Raw genomic sequence first — 24,125 nt, 5'->3', positions numbered from 1 at the left:
AACAAATGGATTACAGAACAGCCACGTTTCTCAACACGTGGGTCTTTTTCCTGAAAGAAAGGGGAAAAAAAAAAGGAAAAGAAAAAAGAAAAATCAAAAACAGCGGTGCTAATGGTGCCCGGGCACCGCCCTAGCCAAAATGTCCGCGCCTGAGCACAGCCCCGCGTCGGGTCGCCACAGCGGGAGGAGCAGCCTCCCACCGCTACCAAAGCGGCCGTGGGAGGGAAAAAGGGAGAGAGGAAGCGGCGGTACAAAGCGAGCTCCCCAGGGGGAGCCCCGGCTTTCCCCGCTCCGCCCCGCGGCACTGCGCATGCATCGCCGCCCCTGACTCACCCCGCTGAGCTGCGGGAGGCGGGCGAGCCGGGAGCGGGGCGAGAGCGACTGTGGGGGCAGCCACCATGAACCGCCTGGGCAAGAAGGCGAACGAGACGCTGATCGAGATGGCCCTGTCGGCCGACGGTAGGCGCGGGCCGCACCTAGAGGCTGGGGTTGGGGCTGATCTCGGTGCCCGCACCGTGAGGGGACCGAGGGAGGCGGGGATTCGCCTTTGCGTGGCAGCCCCACCGCCGCTCCTCCGTCGGGGTGGGTGGGCTGAAGCGTTCGGAAGGGATGCGATGATGCGGGTGTCGGCTGCGCCCTGCCGGCGCGGGGCGGGGGTTGGGTGAGATGATATCTGCCGCGGAAAGATCTTCCTGAAAATACGATGGGAGCCGTGCTTTGCCACCGGTCTCAGAAGCGAAGACCTCCTGGCACGGGACAACCACCGCCCCGCGTGCTGGGTCTCGGTCTTGGGAGCTGGTTCTCCCTCGCAAGCTCCGTGACATCGCTTCTCTTTGGGAAAACCTGTTTTGAACTCCTCCAGCAACAGTGTGGTTGCCAAAACCTTCGACAAAATTGTTTGAGAAAGCAGTGCCTGTGGGTGCTACCCAGGGACAGCCGAGGGGGAGCTCCCCGTGTGCCATCTCTGGCCCTACAGCCTGCAGGCTGCTTCCTAAGCCCTGCGGGGAGCCCTGAGTCATGGCCCGACCCGCTGACTGCCAGCATGGAGCAGGGCTCGCCTGCTTTCCTGAACCGGCCTGCTTTCCTGAAGGAGTTGGAGACCAAAACGTGTTTAGTCAATATGTGGTAACCAGGCAGGGAGTGATGCTGAAAGTCAGGAATGTGAACTTAGTTCCACAGTGCTCCGTTTTCCCAGGAGTGTCATGTGTTGGGCTTTTTTTAAGTCATAAACCTCGAACCTAAGGAGTTGGGAGGGCTTTCTGTGGGTGTGATATAGCAGCATCCACCATTATTGGCACATAACTGTACGTAGTCATGCACCAATTCAATTCACTTTTTAATCAAGCACTTTTCTAAAACAGATGAAGAACTTAATATGGGCTAAAGGGACTGGACTTTTAGAAGCTTGCTCATGTGTTAACTAAAAAAAAAAGTCTGGATTAAAATCAGATAAAATCTGCCCTTCCAGCTGTGGTCTGCAAAAGTTAGCAATATGCATCTGTTACCACTGAGGCCTCTCCAAGATCTGAACGTATGCTTTGTACTCTTAAGGAAACCTAAAGAGGCTTCCAGGCATAGATGTCAGATGTGCCATCACACAGTCGTGTCTGGGTGAGGGTAAATAGGAAAAAGACCGAAGGAAAAAGAAAAGCTGCACTTTCGCCTTAAAGACATGTTCATATCTCGATGTACGTGTATTTAATTCTGGTTTGCTATTGCATTTAATTAAACTTGAATGCTGAAGAACAAGTTATGGTAGTGAAAAGCTACTTACCAGCAGCAGAAAGTTAGGCATGCACTCTGTGTGTGGAGCTTATGTGCCAAACCTACTGCAGAGGAAGTTCTTTTGCTTCTTGATGAATGAGACCAGTGTGAGGTAATAACTTCCACTTTGAAGTGTGTGGTTTTGCTTTTCATTCAAGATGAGCATCATCTACCTGAATATTAAGGAAAAAAAAGAAGTGAACTTGCAAAATTCCAATGTAAGTATCAAAGGAAGAAGATGCAGTATGTTGTTAGGAGTGTTTCTTTTGTGCTGCCTTTCGGCATTATATTTTCTGCTTAAGATACGAATGCCACAGCTTCTGGAAGCTGGCAATTGGATCTGTACTGTGTTTTGAGATGTAGATCCATGCAGATGAATGCAGCTTAAAGAGCATGGAACACATAAGGGGAGCCCAAATCCAACTTCTGCTCTGCAAGGAAGGAAGAGGTTATTCACATTCCCTTTTGGTAGTAAAGAACTGGACTGATGCCATGGCTCATCTTTCAAAAAAAAGGTACCTGACTGCTCCACATTCAAATATTTGCCTACATGCTTTGTCTTCTTGCTTGTTTTCCCCTGAGAAAGGCAGAAACGTGCCAGGAGAGGTTGATAGTGTGACTTCCAAACAGCACTTGTGCTGGCTGCTAAGAAAGCATCGCTGCTCAGGGCCAAGTACTGCTGATGTTTAAGAGAATGTTACTTACTTAATTGAAATTGATTCATACTCGCAATATGAAATGAAAATATAGGCCTGTGTTCAAAACTACAGCTGTCTTTAATTACTGAGGGAATAATAATTTTTGATCTATTTGTAGAAACTCTGAGTGGGTTATCACCCATAGGACAAAACTGGAGGGTTAACTTAACACAGAAACTCTCTGAATGAGTATTCCCAGGTATTGAAATAAAGCTCCAATGCATTTAGACATAGTTCAGCATAGAAAAGGCAAGTGAGAGAATATGCCATTAACCTCACCAAGCAACACATAATTCCTGCATGAGATTTCTTTACTGGCAGAGATGTCACTGCCAGGCACAGTTTAAATACGTGTTGGGCATCCAACAGGTAAGCTTTGTTTGAACAGAAAACTACAGTTTGTGATAGGAAAATCTGCTTTGTGAAACAGATTCCAACAATTTGCAAAGTACCGCCTTCTACGTTGGTGTGCTCAGTAAGATAATTTTGCTGTGATGCTATGAATGAAAAACTGAAAACTTAAATTCCAGTCCACTGCAGTGCTTAAATATAAATTTTATCCTGAGACTGCATCAAAGAATAAAGATTTTCCTTCAGACTGTTGATAAACATTTTCTGCAGCTCAGTGGCTGGCAAAATGGAGCAGCTCCATAGGAAGCTCTCACCTGCCTTATTTGTCCCCTGGCAGTTATGTGGGATGTTCTGGACACTTCTGAGAGCTGGGAAATACAGTTGAATTCAGTCAAGTACAAGAGAACTCACCTGTTTCTCCCATCTCAGATGAATTCTTTTTAGCTTCTATGTAAATAAAAAAAGGGGTTGCAGCTTCACTTATAAACAAAATGCTAAGTTTGCTTTCCAAGCAGTCTACCTGACGCTAGCCAGCACTTACTAAGAACTGAAAGCTGAGCTAAAATGTGGATTTTTGCTGTTTGTAATTTGATCAAGAACAGTAGTAATACTTTTTTATAGTAGTATCAAAAACTAGAAGGGCGCCTTAACTTCTCCATACAAATGATCAGTAATTACTAGAACACGAAGGAAAACTGGGACGAGATGCAATAACTCTGCTGAGAATGTGCTTTTGAAGTTACTGCTGGCAGATAGTTTGTCAGAAATATTTCTTTACGTGTAATGTCAAGTTAGTGAATTGTCTACAGGTGAGAACAGGAAGTCTCCTACCATAAATGTATAGTTCAGAAAGTATTGGTAATATCATCTGGTGTGCAACTGTTGCAATGTTTTTCTTATATTATGTGGCAAGGTGGTGATGCAGTGAACTTTTCTACTGTTTTTATTATTGTGGGGCTGAACTGAATAGCCATGTGATTGGCAGGATGTACTTTGCTATCTAGCAGCACCTTCACTGTATTTCAGAATAGCTTTTCACGTGTGGAGATTCAAGGGGGAGAAGGGTCTTTGTGCCCTCCTGATAGGAATGCCTCTTGCAATCATAATACAGCTAGGTAAAGATTTTGAGATGTTAGCTAAAGATGCAGAAAGCTGAATAAAATATCAGGAGTTGTTTGTGAAGATGAATTCTTGGAGTGGTGGGGTTGACTCTAGGTTGGGACTTGGTCACTTGGGATTATACTGTAGGCGTGTTCATATTTTCTTGATGAGCCTCCTGCAAGAGCTTTGGGCTATTAGATGTTTGGTGTTGGTTGCTGTAGCGTGGTGGGTGCCAAGAGAAGGTATGCTGGTAGCTGAATTGGCTGCAGCTGCTGAGATGGCCTAAGGTAAGGCAGGCTGTGTGAATCAGTGTGGAGATGTGTGCCCTGCGCAACTATGGTGGTGTGTTCTAAGTAGTAATTACCTTTCTTCATGTAACATAAGGCAATTCTTAATTTACCCATCTGAGCAGGGTGAGGGATATGACATAAACATCAGTGCTCAAGTGTGCTATTCATGAGGAGCTGAGAAAATAGCTTAACTCCTTACCGAAGTCAATTCAATACCGTGGTAATCCAGTGAAGGATTTCTGAATCTATTTATATGCATTCAGAATACATCCAAGGGTGAACTTGGATCACTTATCACACTGCATTGGGATAGAAGTGGAACACTGTAGGGCTGCCTTCAGACTGTCTCTCTTTAGCCCCTGCTTTGTCACTAGTTTATGCTACCAGAGAGTTTTATTTTAGTTGGAACTGATGTGCAAGGAATGAGGAAAGAAATTTCCTTAGATCCTATTTGCACAGTTGTCATCTGGTGTTCTCAAGAAATCTTGTAGCTTATTGGGTGATGGGATTTCAGTTCTCTTTGGTGAGGGAGGAGAGGAAATTGAAATACAGTAGTGTGATAGAGATCTGTACATGGTGGAAAAAAATAAGAATAGATGAGCATCTATGGAGAGTATCTTAGGGTAAGGTGCTGTTTTATGACTGGAAATCTCCTGTGATGCCATGTCTCCCTTAGCAGGCTCCCAAGGGTAAATGTGAAATCGGAGGCCTTTGGCAAGACAGCAGAACGCCAGCAAGCATTGTGGGTAAGGTTTGTGGTGTAGATGGCTGGTCTTTAATTTTCTGCAGTACTCCAAAATTAGAAAAGGCGCTGTGGTTTGTTATTCAAAGGGGTTTTCTTAACTATCAGGTAGGAAATTGGAGGGCTTCTTCTTGCCCATTTACAATGTACTGGAAATATACCACACTGACAAGTAATGACAAGCAGATGTATTTCACAGACCATCAAAAAGTTGGATGTCTGTGCTATTTTGGTCCTGCTAATCAGCTGGTGTCTGCATCAGAAACTATAAGTGATGGGAGCTGTGGTCTACCACCCTGCTTATTTTCTTGACTGGTAGGGGACGTTTCTGTGGGTCTTCTATATGATTTCCATGCTTACTCTATGTCGTTTGAGTGACTTGAATAGAAAGCATTGTGTTGCAAACTCATACGCCAATATGTTTCTATGTTATTTAGTAAGAGAAAGTGAAGCAAAATTCTCAGTGGCACGTGTCATTGGAAGTATGACAAAAAGGGTGCTGAAGCAGAGCATGGGGACAGGAAGAACCAAGAATTGCAGGTGAAATTCAATGTCCATCTGAAATTAAGTGTGGCAAGCAGCTGAGGAATATGGCAGTGGATAGAAAGTGGATGATGTAGTTGTTCACAGTGCTTTTCACTTTGTTAGTAAAGGTACGAGTCAAATATGTTCCTTGTAGTTCTTGCTGTTCCTCTCCCCATTCTGTTTTTCTCCACTATTGCCCCATCTGTAGCTCACTGTTTGTGTTGCTTTTCTCATACAGCTTCTGAAGGAGATTTCTAATGCTAGGATGTACTGTGTGTCCACAGAATGAATGGTACCCGGGGACCCCCTACTGCTTATGAGAACTGCTGCAGTGGCTGAAAGAAGTCAGAGATTCTGTATCACGTTTCAATGCAATCCATGAATGAATAATGATATGAGATTTTAAATGGGTCTCTAGGAAAGCAAGCCTGTACTTAACACTTTAAGTGCTTGTAATTCCCTTGAGCTGTGATGAAAAGCGATAGCGCAGTTGTCCGTTCTTCCTCTGTTCTGGAGTGCGGTCAGCGTGCACCTGGCATTTCCATATATGTGCACAGCCATTGCTTGAGCTGCTTGTCTGCTTCTGCAGTCAGCGCTGATGAAAAATGGCCTTTGGCATATAAATAGTCTGAATGCAAACAAACACTGCCATAGTCCTTCACAAGCTGCCAGGTCTAATGCAGGCTGCTGTTCTACCACCCTGCTCTTCTGAGTCTTATTTGCCATCTAGGTCCTAAATCTTACACATGTAAAAAATACCTCACTTTGTCCAACTACTTTTGGTCTGGGCTTTCTCCTTTTTAATTGTGTTTGAACCTGTCAATTGGTTGGCGTGCCATTCTGCATAATGATGGTACCTGGAAGGTATAAATGCCACATTCCGCACTCACAGCACATTTGATGCAGTGGCTTAGACAGGGCTTACAATGCGGTGGTAGTTATTGCCTTGACCACATAAAAATGTCATTCAGGTTGTGGTTTTTTGCTAAAAACAGATTTACATAAATCTAACGTATTAAGCTGTGTGCTTTCTAATCAAGATGGGAGGTTCAGTGGGTTTATGAAAGGAAGGCAGCTAGGAGTAAGCTTCGAGTTCTAATTCAGAATACCCATTTATTATATTAGAGGTTAGAACTACGGACTGTATTTCATCCAAATTACCAGATTTTGTTAGCTAGATTTTAAAATACTGTTTCTTTTTTTTCTTTTACTACCAATGTGTTGATAAACACCTGTTCTGTGGAATTGCCCATTTAATAATTAAACACATGATGGCCATGAAGTAGGTAATAATTGAAGGTAGTTTGTTGTTGTTGGTTTTTTTTTAAGGGAATCATAAAGTTCTTTTCCTATGTTCCTAGTACATTATCTTGGATCTCTAAGAAAATTAATGTTTTCACTGTTTAGGAATAGCTTCAAATTTTCAGGAGCAGCTCTGTGTATAGACCACTTCAAGCATGACCTTGAGATGGAATCTTTGGTTCAGGAGTGCAGCTGTTACTCTTGCTGATACGAGATGAAGTAATAACGCTTATTGAACTTGCTGGTGAGCTAGCACTCTAGGTAGGTTCCAGTTCCCCTAGGCAATGCTGTCACCAGTTTGGGAATCTAGTCAGGCTGGGATCCTCGTCCCAGGGGATCTCAGGGAACAGGGGTGCAGCTTTATTGCAAGTCAAGCTTATATGAGTATAAAATAGTAATTGTGTGGGATGAGTGACCTTATTCTGGAGTAGTATTTATTCAGTTTGCATTTTTGTTAGTGACTCATTGCTGAATCAGGCTCCCTATGAGTAGAAATCGGTCAGAGTAGGTCCCAGCTGACAAGTTCAGCAGCAATCCCATGCTGATCTTTTGGGAGTGCAGTACGCAATGCTGTAAATCATGTATTGATTCAGCAGTAAGAATTCATGTTCTTGTATTGATTTTTCTCTTCCCCTCAGAAAGACATGTTGCTGAATAATGGAGGAGTTTACTGATATGGTCTCTTTAAGACATCCAGGAATAAAATTTTCTTTGACTCCTTGGTAAGGGTGAATATTAGGAATTGTGTTCATAGCACAAGGTAGCTACCTCGTTTAAGTTTTTAGTTCACCTAGAGCATCTAGACTCCACTCTAGGAACATGAATAGTTGTGAACTGTCAGAGGTTTGTAGAATGGTGTAATGGGTCTCAAAGTCCATTTTACCTGCTAGTTTCTGCTGAGTAAGAAAGTTGCTATTACAGTGTCTTAAGTCTGCGTTCTGCTTCACATTGGGACCATCCAGCTCCATTTTGGTGTTTGTCCTTGGGCGCTGCTGAGCTCTGCTGCTTGACTTGTCCCATCTATCAGGCGGCTACAGGAGGCCTTGATCTCCAACAGCACCATTACTTTTTTGTGACAACACTGAAGAAATTGACTCGTATTACGATATTTTTATAGATTAACATCTCAAAATAAGCAATTTATTTTGCACTGTTTGTTTTCTTGCATGTTATTTTAACTCTTAACTATACTGCTAATACAGATTTTATAAAATAAGAGAATTTTTCCACTGCCTGTCATACTGTAGCATGAAGGGTAGGTCAGTCATCCATGTGGCATTCCATCCATTTATCTCATTTTAAATGTGTGACTTCAGGCATATCTATGTATTGCTTCCTTCTGTAAACTGCAGCTACTGTAGTGCCTTTAAGAAACTGTAATCTTGGTAGTGCCTATGCCATAAAGGGTTTTTGGTCCTTCAAAGTGGAATGCATAGACAATTTTTTTGAAGGACAACTTGCTCATCCTATTAAAACACTATTTAACCAAATAGGTTCAAATGTGGAATCGCATTGCTTTCATTTCTTTATTTATATAGGAAAAATGAAGTCGGGCACTGTGAACAAATTTAGACTATTGTAGAATAACTCACTAGTTCAGTGCACAAGAAGAAATTCTTCATGCTTGCTGTGGAAATAAGAAGACTGACTTAGTAGAAGTACTGCTTATTTGTGGAGTAAGCTACATAAATTCTGACAAGCTGTGTCAGTCATGTTTGTATTCTGCAGTCTTCAGTCCTGAATGCTAATTTCTGTGAACTGTTTTGGATTACTGTTGTTCATCTAGGTCTGTAATTGAAATAGAAGTGAACTGTAATTCTTCAGGATGACACATTGAAAGTTTACAAGTAGATTGCCCTTCAGTTGGGTACAGTTTAGGACAGTGTATGCTAATGATAGTGGAAATTGAAATTGCAGGTCATAGGACACTCGCTCATTTCCACTAATGCACAGCTCCTGGGACATACATGTTTAAGGCATTAGAAATTGCTGTGCATGGAATTGTAAGGCTGTTGGAGAGCATTCTTTTAGGTGTATGAATGGTTTCACATCTTGTTACATACAGCAGAACAAGTTGTGTTGAAGAACAAAGCCGTTCATTACAGATGATGGTTTCATCAGTGTATCACTGCATTCCATGTTAGGATATAAGAATGCAATTTCTTGACATGTTTTCAAGATGTATTCTTGTCTAGTGGAAACTATTCTTATCCTCCCTGTTGCTGGCATGGGAAAGCAAAAGCTTGGCTTATGTTGCTGAATGAAGGGCCTGGACTGAAAGTCGAGTGCTGAGGTTCAGGAGAAGCCTGCTCTCTGTCCTCTGTCTAATCTGTTGTTCCTACTGCAGGCTCATCTGTTCAGTTATTGAGGCTTATTGTGAAGAACAGGGGAGGCATATTAAACGTGTTCATGTTAGAAGTGGATTTGACTTGAGACTTTTAACTGAAGCATTTTTTCCTTTTAAAGATGACGTTGCAGTTCTCACCAAGTTCAAGCTGTCGCGGTCAGAAGGTATCACACTAAGCAGCATTACGCCTTCCTCCCTTCTGTGCATGTCCTCTATTGTTACTCTCCTAATTTTTTACTCTTTTACTTACTACTGTTGTTTTTAATTCTGAAAGCCTCTTGGTTAAGAACTGACCAAGCATCTCCATTCATGGTACCTGCAGTTCTGGGTTGTGGCTTCTTTACACTTAGATATACGTTTTCTTGTCTTGCTGCCTAGGAACTTGCTTATATGTTTGTCAAGGAGTGAACATTTAATAATGTTGTATATCTCAGCTTTAGGTTCTGCATTCTCTTTTTGCCTTTTTGTATGCTGCACCAGCCTTAATTCAGTTTTATTTCCCTGGATTAGAAAGACCAAGAGGATTTCTTCTCACACAATTTGTGTAAGTTATTAGCTGAGCTAATAACCAAAAAAAGCAGTTAATAGTAAAACTCTTAATCACGCTTGTTTCTGAGGTTAAATTTTCCCGACGACAGAACTCATAATCCAGAAAAGACAACCAACTAGGCTGTTGTAGGTTATGGAGTTGGTTCAAGTCAGCAGTAAAGGTAAATGGAATGTCACTGCTCCAGGGCCGAGGTGCCTGGCTGCTTCTGCAGTGGGGAGCTGTGTGATGTTGGGGCTTTCTGCTCCTGGGCTTGATACCTTCAACCAAAGTTGCAATAGCCAACTGCTTCCCAGTGCAATGGGCAATGCAGGCAGTGGAGTGATGGTGATGCTCCCTTTCTTTTTGGCTGTCCTAGGCAGCTGCCTGGTTGGCTTGTTCTTAGAGGTTCCTAGAGGTACCTGTAAGGTAGAGCCTCTCTCTGCAGGAGTATTCTTGCAGAAACAGTGTCTCAAGGAAATTATTCTGAATATTTTGATGGTTGCTGCTTTTTTGAGTAAAGACTTCTAGATTCTTAGTATGTTTGTTTTTTCCCATTTTGTGCCACGTGTTTCTCTTGTTTGAATGTTTGTGTTGTTGGAAGGTGATATGGGTTTTGTTCTGTTCTGAAGCTGTTGCATTAAATGTTTTCTGTTGTTGGTGTTCTGTCTTAGAGTATAGCATTTATGATGTAATTGGGTGGGAAAAGTGAACCTAAATTAGTTACTTCCACACAAACTTTTTATAAATGACTTGACACTGGTCTTGATTCCTATATGAGAGAATCATAGAATTATTAAAGTTGGAAAAGACCAGTAAGATCCTCAAGTCCAATCCCAGCCCATTCCCACCATGCCCACTGACCACGTCCACATCTCCATGGCTCTGGAAGAACACCCCAGGGATGGTGACTCCCCCCACATCCCTGGGCAGCTGTGCCACTGCATCACCCCTCTTTCTGAGAAGTTGTTCCTTATGTTCCTGCACATCAGCATGTACAACAAACTTTTCTATAGGAGCACATATAAGAAATTATACGTATAAGTCTTTCAGGCTCGTAAAAAAAAAAAAAAAAAAAAAAAAAAAAAAAAAAAGGTAGGTTTATGTTGTTGGTAGGAGTTAAACTAGCTGTAGTTGTTAGAAAGTGCACCACATATTCTGTCCTGCATGAGCTATGCCACTGATGCTTCCTTGCTGTCTGACAGGGAGGAGCATGATAATTTCCCTGCTGCAATGAAGAGGCAGCTTTGTTGGATTCCTGCTCTGGGCTGTGACGAGCTATGTACAAAGCCATTTATCCTTCTCCATTTATGGTGGTGGAGTTATTTAGATACCTGATCTAGGATGCTGGTCTGTCAGTCTGATAAGCAGGGACAGAGTTGTTTGCAAAATCTTCTTAGAGCATGAGCCCAGCTTAAAGGCCTCAGGATTGCACTCCAGAGGAAACTGCTGACAGCAGGTTCAGATCCACAGATTCAGCCAACCTCTTACAGTGATTTAAAGGTATTCAATGTAACTTCCTTCATTATGTTAATATTTAAGAGGTAATCTACTTGGCAGACCAACTGTATCTGTGGGAAAGTCAACTTAAGATAATATTCTTGATTCTGCTATCCAGTCTCCATTATGTGGACATCTGTAATTGTGATGTTCAATGCCATCAATCCCTTAGCAACAAAAAAATAATTTAATAGTTAACACACAACAACTAGGACAATTGAACTTTGATTACCGAAGCAGCAAAGGTCTGGCTGTTGGACTCTCATTAGGTGGTAACCTGTAGGACATTTGAGGCAAGGAATAATTTTATCTTCTCAAACACAAGATGCTGATGGGTTTGGTTTGTCACTGTTAGGAATGTTTATGTGACTGCAAGTTAATACATGCTGAATGTGATGTCTCATGGTTTTTTCTCCCTTCAAAGAACCATTCACGTAGCTAGATATTTTTCTAGATGTTGCTTTTGCTTGCTCACAGTTCCATGCCTTCTGGTTTTACTTCACTTTCAAAAAAAGGATATTTTGAAAGGCCTGTACTTATACAAATCTCTCTTTCAATGTTCTTTAGGGGAAGAAAGCAATGGACCTTTATGTGAAACCATTTCAACTGCAGGATCTGAGGTCCCAAGTGGCTCTGAGGTAAGGTATAGTACAGGATTAATGTACTGCTGGTAGAATGAGAGAGAAACAGTGCCATGAAGAAGAAAATTAATTTTGATTAAGAACACTGCTGCTAGATTCTCATATGTATATCTTTATACATGTAAATGTGTTTTCTTCCTATAATGTTTTGAAGGAGCAAAACTGTGAAAGTAATGCTGCTACTCACTGAGGAACTTCACAACACAAAGCTTTAACATTAGTGGAAAACAATTTGGGGCTTTACAGCATTTTCAGTATCAGTCTTCAAAGAAGAATCACATGGTTGCTTCGGTGTTTTGTTAATGGGGAAAACATCATGCTCCTCCACAAAGCCAGTACTTAGTTTGATACTAGACAATCAAGGCTCTCTTCCATTCCTGTGCTGCAGGTATTTTTAACAGTATAGCTCTTTTTGAGAAAGCCAAAAGAAGGCGAGTTATAAGAGCACCTCTCCCTTGCAAGATGTGCAAACTGAAATGTGTCACCGTTTACTCATTTGTCTCAGTGCCTCATTTCCTAATACAGAGTACACAATAAATAAATAGGGGTACGTGGATACTATTCAGTTAAGAAAGAACTTAGAAAGAATTTTGAAATATTTTCTGAAATGGATGTTTTAATTTCTGTTGTCTAATTTCTTAATTGTTGTTGTGTGTTTAGAGGAGGATAGGAAGAGTTTTAGATAAGAATAGCAATAGCTGCTTTGCTGAAGTATAGTCTTAAGTTGCCTATGAGCCCTCATCAGAAATGATACCATGGAACTGAGTGCTGGCAAAGTGTAGTTTTGTTATGTTTTTAGAGTACCTTTCCTCATCTGCCTTTGAAGGTGAATTTAAAGTTGACTTTGTTAAGGCAGGACACGTCATCCTTCTTAGATTACACAGATCTTTGTTTTGCTAGCACGTGCACCATATCACCCACATGTTTTTTTTTAATGAATCTACCATATTTCATCTGTTACTGTGTTCAGTCTGCTTCCTCCCCTTCTATTGTATGAGTCCCACAGTGATCTTCTTCTCCAGGAAACATTTTGTTGAACAGACATAGCAAATACTGTACTGAACCCAAGCAGGCATGAGCTCAAATTACACTGTATGAATCATTGCACCGTGATAGGCAGCAGAGTCTGAAGCTGTTTCTGAGTTCCTTTTGAATGCCTGTGTCTACATGAAGATTGCCCATTTCACCAAGACTTGAAAGGATTCTGTTTCATGTGGGAAAGGGCAGGAGACGTGGGAAAAAGGATACGTGACATATTTAATGTTTGGGGACATGGGATTTGAACTTTTTTAATGTGTTCAAATCTTATAGAAAAGGAGGCTTTCATCTTCAGCATTTTCTTGTCTGGGAGGCAGTCTGCTTGCAACAAACACGTCCCAGATGCTCTCCGTAGTCAATTCATGCTGTATTTTCTCTTTTTCTACTTATATATGTTCCTTATGTAGTAATTTTTCTTAATTTGTTCTCAAGTATCACAAAGAAATGTCATACTAACATGTCTTTTGTTGACTTAATGACTTTCTCTCTAAGAGGAGACAGAATAATTTGGTTGTTTCTTCAGGTCAGCTGTCCATCTGACACTTGTTAAATTTAAATTGATACTTCTCTCTGCTTTACATCACCCTACCATGTATCCTTTCACACAGTCATTCATCAGATTTTTGCTTTCTATACATAAACTTGGCATAAATTTATACATTTGTTCCTAATCATCTTGCCCAGCACTGTAATCAGCCATGACAGCCTTAGTTTGTAATGATTAATGTCCTTTATATCCAAGTGAAGTGTTTCCATGAATCGATTCCAACAGTAACACAGCCTTCATTTTTTTCATATAATGCTAATCCTTTATCTTGATATGTCTTCACAACTTCAGTTTCTTCTTTATAAACTGAAAGACTTTACTTTCCCTCAGTTCTTTGCTAGCTTGCCTTTGTCATCCTTAATGCATTCCTAGCAGTTGAGTAGGCATGTGAGAAAACCCACTGTCTCTCCTCTTTTTGCAAAGATCTGTTTGAACTCAGGTCAGTGTGTTCTGTTGTTTTGGCAGCCAGTTTGCTTTTCTATTTTACAGATTTGGTGATAGGTGGGTAAATGTCTTCTTGCTTAACCAGGTGCTTAAATTTATGTTCCTGCAATTTGGGTGCACTTCGTATGAACACCTGAAGTCTCAAAGCCATTTAACTTCAATAACTTCAGTAGTGGAAGAGAGTTACCTGAATTTCCATCAGGTCACAATTACAGCATGCTTGGATTGTGTTTTTTCTCTGCCCCTCCAAAAAAAGCCCATAACTTAGGATAATGTCATACTTCTACTTGGCAGTAGTAAAACTAAGGTCTTCTGACTAATTTAGAAGCAGGAAGGATTGGGAGAAGTTAACATCTAGATTCTAAAGAGAAAACATTAGCCCTAATATAGTGGCATATTCCTGACTTTTGCAATTTGTACGATAAAATGATTTGTATACAAGGGACAGTGGAAGTAAAATAAAAAAGAAGATGAAAAGCAGTCTGTGGTGAAGCCTGTCAGCATTTATGCAGAAGTCGGATGAAGTCCAGAACTCAAAAAGCAATGAAATATGCAGTCAGCAATGGTTGTGGTCCTTCCTGTATGATTTTGCATTTGTGCTCTAATCTGTTACTACTTTATTTTTATTTTTTTTTTCATCTGCTTATTAGTCTCCTTATTTATTTACTTAACTCTCAGGGCCAAAAGAAACAAGGGACAATTAGGATTCAGCAGGCCTGGATATTAGAAGCTTTACAGCATGAATCATTTCTAGATGCTTTGTCATGCAGGGAGGCAAGGAGGTCTTTTCAGCAAATAGCAGGCTGGAAAAGAGAAAAAAGGGACATGGTAGGAATGTTTTCAGATAGGTGCTGCAAAGGGATCTGTTTCCAATTAAGTCTTTGTGAAATCAATTCATAGACAGCCATTCCCATTAAGGATAGACAACTGTCCTAATTTAGTCTTGAAGCAGAATCTACTAAATTAGTCTTTATAGAGTTTCTGTTCCAAGAAGTACATAAATGAATCTTAAAGACTTCAGACAAATGGGAAGATGAATGAAATAAAAACTGAAAATCTGTTTTCCCTCTGCTTAATGCTTGTGCAGTGAGAGAAGGAAAAAATACCATGAGTTCATTCCATTTGATAGCATGTTTGGTGGGAGATGAAAACACAAACCCATTTGTAGTTTATGTAAATCTGTAAGAAGAATATATGGAGGAATACTGTAGAGAAGAGAATATATTAGACTTAGGAAGGAAGATTTTGAAGTATGAAAGACCAGGTGAACACTGCTACCACCAGTGTCAAAGTGTTTGATTTTTGGCTTTTATTTGAAGGAGTTGGGGTTATTTGAGTGTTTCTGAAAGCACTATTTAGTTCTTGTTCTGGAGATTATACTCTATAAAGAGAAAAGCCCTGCTGTGCAGTACATGGGCTTCAGCACGTAGTGGAAAAGTGGTCTCTCTACAGGAGTTTGAATGGACAAGAAATAGTATGCTGACTATCGGGAACTTTGAAAATCCAGCTTCCATGACTTATTAATTTCAGATTGTACTGAGAGTGAAATAAATTCCCTAGATTATTAGGAAAGCAGTTCACCAAAGTCTTGGGCTAGACTTTGACTGCTGTACGCTCTCATTTCTCAGCATACTCTTTCACTAGGTATATTCAAGCTCTGTCTTTGAGTAAAGCTGTGTGGGCAGCTCTTTAAGGATGTCTAAGGCCCATGTTGACATCTTATTATAGCTGAGATGGGAAGCTGAGAGCAGAAGCAGTACAGGAAGGAGAGGTGTAAGAAGAGCTGTTGGATGGCTTTTGCCATGGACATGGGCAGATCAGTAGCCTCAGGAGACCACTGACAGACAAGGCTGTGCCTCCACTGGTTTCCGGTTTGTACGGTACTTTACATGGCTGATATTTGCAGAACATAACTGGAGAAAACTTTGCAATTAAGTATCAGTGTGCATTGCTCCACAAATCATAGGATTGTTAAGATTAGAACAAAACCTCAAAGATCCCCTGGTCTAACCCATCCCCACCATGCCCACTAACCATGTTCCTCAGTGACACATCTCCATATTTCTTGAAACCTTGCAGAAATGGTGTCTCCACCAGGATACTGTTGTCTTTCTTGACTGTCTGGACATACTTGTGGCTCATGTTCAGCTGGGTTTTTCCAGTAGCAACAGTAACACGAGAGTTAGATTTGTAAATCCTGTTCAGACTGTCTTCAGATAAAGAACAGTAGAGCCATTGTATTGGCATTGCTTCTCATGTGGATTTTTTGCAAAAAGAAAAATTTCTTTCTGTTTATTTGGCTGAATTCAGAAAAGGGTGTTATTGCTTAGATGAGCAAACGCTCAGGGATGGTATCATTAATGAAGAATGGAAAAGGCCGTGTTTGCATTAGTTCAACATAAGTAGGATCAAAAGCAGTGTTTGTTTCACAAAATTATATGAGCAGACCTGTGTGTTTTCTCTCAAGTAAAGTTTTAGATGAAAATAAAAATGAAAAAGTCAGTGAACTTGTAATTCTGTAGGCTGGGGACCCAGTTACCTGGAGAAGTAGAGCTCTGCTCAAACTTTGACTGTTGAACTGAAAATCCAACCATCACTCAGAACAACGTTCTAGTGATTTAAACCAAAAGCTACACTGTTTCTCCTCAAAGAGTTTATTTCTTTTTGAAGCGTCATTTGCATCATTGCTAACAATGTTATGTTTTTCCCGTGATGCCCCTGGCAGGGTCTAAACAGCACTGAGACTACTTTACTCATCCCTGATCATCAAGTGGTAAGCAGTAAGCAACATTCATGCTTCCTTGCATGAATTCGTGTGACGTCTTCTGTTACCATATGCCAAAAAGTCCCTCACTAAAAAATTTTCCAGTTTCGAGGCAGCCATCCTTCCAAACAAATTGCTTTCTTAGACTGTTAAAATGGATGTGGCTTTTGAGTCTGTTGGCCTCATGACCACATCATGTGATGGCTTAATTGATGAATTCAAGGTAATTGAAAGGGTTCAAAATGGTGAATAAAATGTCAAAATTGAGAACTGTTGGTGAAGAAAACTGGAAAGTTTGCTTTTTTGTTATTCTTTTGGGTTGATGGGATATAGGGCATTCTGACTATGGTGTGATTAACTTGGGATCCCTTTTTATCATAACATGCAGGATTCTGAGTCAGCATGATACTTTAACACGTTTTAATTACTACACGTTGGTTGTAATTACCAAATACGTTAGAAAACAATCTCCATTATTTTACAGATGGGGGAAAAAAAATAAGAAAACTTGTTTAACATAAGTGGAGAAGTACATGCTGAAGTGTATTCAAGTTGCTTGCTTACATGGGGCTCTGGTGTCTTCCATTAACATATATGCTCTGTTAGCATACTTTTTAGTTTTCCTGGTTCTGTTCCTGCTCAGTAGTTTCTTTCATCCAGAGAGGGCTTTTTTCTGCACATTCAACTTGTAACGTGAACATCCTGAGTGTCCTAAACTGCTCTGAAATGCATGTTTTCAAGCTTTCGTGTGTTTGGAATTGAACACAAGTGTTAGAAAGATGCAGAAATAAAAATAATAACAATAAAAAAGGATGTGGGGCTTCCCTTTGTTTCTTATGATGGCAAAGGTTATAGTTTCTGATGCAGCTTTGTACTTTGCGTGAAGCATAACTGGAAATGGGGCTGCAGAGAGTTGTAAATGCACTCTTTGGAAGTGGGTAAGTGCTTCAGTTACCTGGGTTGCTCAAAGGAAGAATATTGAAGTGAACCTCAGTAACAGGTGTGACAGTGGCTTTGTTTAGTGTGCATTAACTATGGAGGAGTTTGCTTTTTCCTTTTCCTTGCTCTGTGTATTTGCAATTGTTGTGTAAATGCGTTTACAGGAGCTTTTTGCTTTTCAAAATTACGTTTCATTGAATGGTTACATTTGGCTCAGCAGAACTCCAGTCTGAGCGTTACCTGTAGCTGTCAAGATGCTTTGTTCCACGGAGAGGGAAGTATTCACACACTGTACTCAAATTTGCAGTGATAGTGTTCATTCTGTTTTTAAGCTGTTGGGTTTTTCTTGCTCTTTCACATGTGGAGGTTTTTTTGCACCATGGTTCATTTTTAAACCTCTAATTTTGTTTGCTTTTCTATATTCTGCACTTCTATATGTTTTTTTCTTTCCTGCAGTGGATTGTTAGTGAATAAATAGAATCATAGAATCACTTCGGTTGGAAAAGACCTTAAAGATCGAGTCCAACCATGACCTAACCATCCTACCCTAACTAACAACCCTCCACTAAATCATGTCCCTGAACACCACATCCAAACGGATTTTAAACACATTCAGGATGGTGACTCAACCACCTCCCTGGGAAGCCTATTCCAGTGCTTACCAGCCCTTTCTGTAAAAAAGTGTTTCCTGATATTCAACCTAAACTTACCCTGGTGCAACCTGACGACACTTCCCCTTGTCCTGTCACCATTGAGAAGAGACCAACCCTGCTCTTGCTGTAAGCACCTTTCAGGTATTGGAAGAGAGCAATAAGGTCTGCCCTCAGCCTCCTTTTCCCCAGACTGAACAGCTCCAGTTCCTTCAGTCTCTCCTCATAGGCCATATTCTCCAAGCCCTTCCTTGTTGCCCTTCTTTGGACCTGCTCCAGCACCTCCATGTCCTTTCTGTACTGAGGTGCACAAAACTGAACACAGCACTCGAGTTGAGACCTCACTAATGCTGAGTACAGGGGCAGGATGACTTCCCTGGTCCTGCTCACCACCCCATTCCTGACAAAAGCCAGGATGCCATTGGCCTTCTTGGCCACCCAGGCACACTGCTGGCTCATATTCAGCCTACTGTTCATCAGTGCTGTCCATCAGTAAGTAGATTAATTGCTTTATATTGTAGTCATTCTGGTTTGTTTGTGGTGTGTACAATAAAAACTGATTAGTGCGTGACTATCTGAATTATGTAATAAGTAAATATTTGTTTTGTAAACTATCTTGAAAGCAAGTAAGTGAAATGTTGCATTTTTTTCCTTGTAATCTCAGCAATTTTTCTTACCTAATAATGTAGGACTGAGGTTATGCAGTTCTTAGATGTGCTGATGGGTGCTGTTACTGATGTAATTTAGCATTACTCATTGCTGAGAATTCTTCATTGTAGTATAACTACTGTAGATAATATTGAGATTCTGCATCTTGGATTAGTGCTCAGTACCACTTAATTACTGAAATGACAGCTCTAAACGATCTTTCCACTTTGAGATATACAAACTAGAAGGCAATGAAGGACACTGACCCCTGGACCTCCAGTCCCAGTGCTGCAGAGTTGGATCTTTGTGACACGTGAAGCTCTGGAGGGAGGAAGAGCTGTATATGGGAGCTGCATTTCTTAGCATGGGCCTCTGAGGAAGCTCAAGTTTTCGGAGTAAAATTCAGACAGAAAAGTATTGCCCTAGGCAGTTCTTCTATTTGTCAAGTCCAGACATAGAGAGGGCTGAAACACTTAGTAGCAAGGTGTGTTTGGAGGAAACTTCATTTTACATAATAGAGAGTTATCCCTTGCAGCATATAACAACGTGACTTTGTTGTTATGTGAGTGACCAGAAATAGAAATCTGTCTGAATCATGAGAAAATAAACAGGACTGAATCATCTGTGCCTGGTATAATGGCACCTGAAGAATAGACTTGCTTTTCCGCTACTTGTAGTGGAGCATGGAAGAAAAGCTGACTGTATTGAGCATGGTCGGATGCCTGTTCAGGTGAGTCAGTAAGGCTAAGGAAACATTTACTACAGCCTGTGTCACTCAGCTTCAGCCCAGAGTAGTTTCTCTGAGGCACTTTATTACGGTTCTCAGTGGTCACCAGCACTTCCAGCTTCCTGCTCTCCCCTGCTCTTAGTGGTGACGGTCTTGTTTGCTTTGGACCTGGCAGAGCATATCTGAAGCCCTGTGGGAGAAGGCGGCCAGGCCTTCTCCTGGAGTGCTTGGAAAGCGGTTAGCATGCGAGGAAGTTTGAAGAGAGCTCAGTTTAGAGCACAACAGCCAGCTGGCATTTACACACTTCATCTAAATCTTTTTGGCAGGAGTCATTGTAATATTTGACAGCTTCACTTTGCGTTGAGCTGAGCTTTGTTTGTTTCCGTGCTGACATTTCAGTCTCCCCCGTGAGTCAGGAGCTCTTGCTGCAGGGCTGCACTTCGTCTCATACGGGGTGGCAGTCTGCTTACTGAGATTGCTGGGTGGTTAAAACCAAGGTTGTGTGCTCTAACATCAGGCAGGTGTCTAGGCAAGCTAACAATCACAAGCTCAACTATGATGACTGGTATAGTTAGTATGTGCCTGGTTATCTTGTAGTTAGATGAAAAGAAAATTTAGCCAGGTTGTTAATGTCTTCAGCTCATCTGCCCAGATGCTATGAAGTCACTTCACTTTTAGAGAGATGGTGAGGCTGGGAAAATTGAGAAATGACTTCAGAACAATGAGTAGTCCTTGTGAATCTGCTTTATTCATCTTCTGGAAGCACTGGCACATGCTGAGCACTGGCACATTGATTCATGGAATCATGCAGTGACTTAGATTGGAGTTAGATTGAGCACTGGAGGTTTCCTCCTCAAGGCCAGGCTAACTTCAGATGTGGATCAGGTTACAACTGTAGAATGGCTTGGGTTGGAAAGGACCTTAAAGCCATGTAGCTCCAGCCCCAAGCTGTGGTTGCTGTCTGTGGAGCTGTGGATCCAAAGGATGGAGATGACACAGTTTGGGTAACCTGTTGGACCTGTTTCTGCTCAGCCACTCCCTCAAATCCAGCAGGAATTTTCCTTGTTGCAACTTGTGACTTTCACCATATGCCTCTGTGAGAAGGCTGGTTCCATGTCCTCTATAATTCCTCACTGGTCATCATTTAGTTATTCAAAAGCTTCTGCTTGCAGTCTGTCTGTTGTGCTAGGAAGTTTTAATTTGGTTACTTGTATTACAGGAGAAGCCCATCAAAGACCATCTGCTATGATGAGAAATATAACTTAATAACCGTGGCTTGTCCATGATGAGTTATTTTGAACACAGTTCTGAGAAGACCTGTGAAGAAGTAAAATATAATCCATAGCATTGTATGATTGGCAAATATAACTAATGCAAGCCATCACCATTTCAGGCATTTTAGCCCCGTAAGTGCACATTTAGGCACAGAACAGCATGAATATGCAAGACCAATCTTGTTCTTCCTGTGACATTCAAATGTAGCACACTGGGAAGGAATAATTTATGGGTTTTGTTAGTATGCCTGTCGTTATGTGTGATGAATAAATTTATGCACAGGAGAGAGCTGAGAAGTGTTCTTCACAAAGCAGATCCAGAAGTGACTGCTGCATCTTCTTAAATTGCTGCTGAGATCTTTAGTGACTGAATGGGATTCCGACACATCATGGAGAATAAGCAAACTTGGATGGCACTGAAAAAAACAGTACTTCAGTTGTGGGGAATGATCTACTAACTATGCTACACAAAGAATTTTGGATGCTCGTTTGGCAAGAGCTTTTTTGAAGTTGTCACTATATTTGTGTATATGGCCTTTGTTTGCTCATGAGGACAAACTCTGCGAGCATCTCTGCCTTTTTAAATTGGTGGTTGAGATTAGATGGTACTCGAGTGCAGCTTAGGGTTCACTTAACTGTAACATTGAATAATTACAGTACTGTTAATACTGTGTAGATTTCAGTGTGGTTTTGTGTGCTAATCAGGCTAACAGCTGCAAATCATGCAATTGTTTTGGTTTTTTTTTTTAACAAACAGAACTGTAAGAGCTGAGCCAAAGAAAGAATACCATTCCCTTCCTCCTATTGGATTCCATGATTATTGATTCAGGCATCTGAATCTTGCCTGATTGCATGCTATGTTTGTAAGCACCAGTATAGGTGCTGAAGGGGCATAAAGATGTACAGCATGATGGAAACACAGGGATTGCATTTATTTTTTCAAACTTGAGCATATTTGAACATAAACACGATTCCTGGAATAAATGGATGTTATACACATAGCCTTTTCAGCTCTGGGATGACATGACTGCTGTTTTCCTTCTGCTTTTCAGCGGATCCAACATAACATGGGTGTAATAGGACCATGCATGCTCCATTCATTACCTACTGCCTGTTTCTGTTTTCATATTGTCATCTTTGCATTACATTCCAGAAAGTCTTCCTACTGTTCTTCTAAACTACACTGAAGTATCCAAATAATGGTAATTAGCGCTCTCAGAGCTGTTTAAAAACCCAAGTTTATTATCAGAATGCCAGGACACTTTTCCCTTTAATAAAAAGCACAGTCATGCTGTTTGTAGATGGTCATGCTTTTGCTGATAGTTGGAGGCATTTCCTGGCTTTGTTAAGCACTGCTCACTGACACCAAGTGTGGGGTGCTGCTGGAGACATCTCCCTTTGAGACTTAGAGAGGGATGGCACGCTAACTAACTACTTGTTGGTTATTCCAGCAGAGTGGAAGGAGATATAATCTGTTCCTGAAGCGGCGACTCAGGGTAAAACAGTGATGAGTGATATTGCAAGTGCCTTCGGTGGCTGCAGTAATAACATGCTTCACTGTGTGATGTCTTCTGTTAACTGGGAGTGAGGTTCACCATTGCAAATATTTTGTGCTTTTCCAGAGCCTTTTTTCACGTGCATCTGTATATGGTTTAAGAAGGAGAGAGATGTGTCTCTCTGAGTTACCCTTTTTTGTTCCTGCTGTACTAAAATAAAATCCACTTGGATTCTATATAACTGCATGCCAATTTGCTGGTTTTCATTAAATAAAAGTAAACAACCAACTTCCTTAGCATGGAATTAAATTTAGCCCTGTGTTTATCTGCTATAGAGAGCTCTTTGCCATATGAACCTGGAGTCATTTAGGCAATTTGGTAGACCTGAATGTGGATGCAATTGTAAATAATATTACCTAATATTAATTTTCATAATAGAAGGAGGTAATTGTTTTTCTTTGCTGAACATTAATTGTTCTAACCTATTACAGAATCACAGAATGGCACGGGTTGGAAGGGACCTCAAGGATCATGAATCTCCAATCCCCTGTCACAGGCAGGGCCATCTACCTTCACATTTAATACCAGACCAGGCTGCCCAGGGCCCCATCCAACCTGGCCAATTAGTACATAAGATCAGTGTTATTGATACAAAATTCATATATGCTGATAAATGAAAACATGAGCCTCAATAGTACAATCAGAGCATCAGTTTCCCTGTTGCATTAATGTGTCTCTTTTTTTCATCTGCTTTTTTCTTCAGGGAAGTAAATATACAATTTTGAAATAAAACCACTGTGTCATTTGTGTGCCAGTTTGTACATGATCATTTCTGGGACGTAATTCTCTGTGGTAGCTGGCCTTAGTGACTCTTGTTGCATAGAAAGAGATGTATGGGGTTTCACTTCTTGCTGCCTGCTTCAAGTTCTTGAGCTGTGCCCTCCAATGCTTTGGTGCAGAGTGGTGTTCCTAATTACAGAAAATCTCATACTGCAGAATAATGCTTGTCTTGATCACTTGTGACACATTCTAAAAAGTGTGTAAGAAATGAAAGCATTGTTCACAGGCATTGCTACGCTAGCATGCATTGCATTTACTCTTTGTATACCAGCTATTTACATGTGATGTTTGTGGTTATAGTCAGTTAATGTGAAAATGATTGCAACTGCATAGAGGCCTTGTTAAAACTTGCCTTCAGCTATGAAAAAACTGGAAAACTGAGGCAACTTTAAGAAAACTGCTCTGCCTTTTGTTATTTTAGAGCAACAGCAATACTTGACTCTTAATCATGTGCCCATATCTTCCACAGATTGATAAAAGACATGAAAGCAAAGATTCAATATTCTTCAGGGATGGTGTCAGGAGGATTGATTTTGTTCTCTCCTATGTGGATGATCTTAATAAAGAATGGGAAAAGAAGTTGGTAAGTTTGCTTTTTTGAGGTCTCATCAATTATCTATTGTAATCTAAATATCAATTGCTAAGCCTTTCAAATCACTGCACTCAACTGGAACTGAACTTTGTAAAAAGATCTCTTAAATGTGTAAAACGCCATTCTGTGTACAGAAATTTGTGTAGTGTGCTGTTGTGTGTTTGGAACCAATTTCATTGGATTTTCGGGACTTCATTTTCTGAATTGATCTCTTAGTTGTTTGGGTCGTTCAATATATTATACAGTCAGTTTAATGCCAAATGATTTTGCTTTCTTTTAATTATCTTAGAAGTAGATGAGGCCTTAGTGAGCCTACATCTGTACATAGTGTTAATGGAGGAATTTTCTTCTAAGTAAGATGTTATCCAGGTTACTTGTA

General features: G+C 40.9%; 1 protein-coding gene across 6 annotated transcripts in view; it reads left to right on the top strand.

Moving 5' to 3' along the window:
• Nucleotides 1–252: 252 nt before the first annotated feature.
• Nucleotides 253–24,125, top strand: part of ANO5 (anoctamin 5) — a 50,471-nt gene continuing 26,598 nt past the window's right edge. The window contains exons 1-6 of one of the 6 annotated variants that reach the window (XM_048949303.1): nucleotides 253–459; nucleotides 9,240–9,284; nucleotides 11,714–11,784; nucleotides 16,542–16,589; nucleotides 22,273–22,314; nucleotides 23,624–23,737. In XM_048949303.1, coding sequence (XP_048805260.1) covers nucleotides 399–459; nucleotides 9,240–9,284; nucleotides 11,714–11,784; nucleotides 16,542–16,589; nucleotides 22,273–22,314; nucleotides 23,624–23,737 — 381 coding nt within the window. In that variant the 5' untranslated portion in view covers nucleotides 253–398. Of the gene's footprint in view, nucleotides 460–9,239; nucleotides 9,285–11,713; nucleotides 11,785–16,541; nucleotides 16,590–22,269; nucleotides 22,315–23,623; nucleotides 23,738–24,125 lie in introns of all 6 variants that reach the window. The other 5 variants (XM_048949302.1, XM_048949306.1, XM_048949304.1 and 2 more) reach the window with 5 other exon arrangements.

This window comes from Lagopus muta, chromosome 6 (assembly GCF_023343835.1).
Source record: "Lagopus muta isolate bLagMut1 chromosome 6, bLagMut1 primary, whole genome shotgun sequence".
NCBI classification, from domain to species: domain Eukaryota; kingdom Metazoa; phylum Chordata; class Aves; order Galliformes; family Phasianidae; genus Lagopus; species Lagopus muta.
Note: the sequence above shows the minus strand (reverse complement) of the source record. Positions and strands in the feature narration are given on the sequence as shown.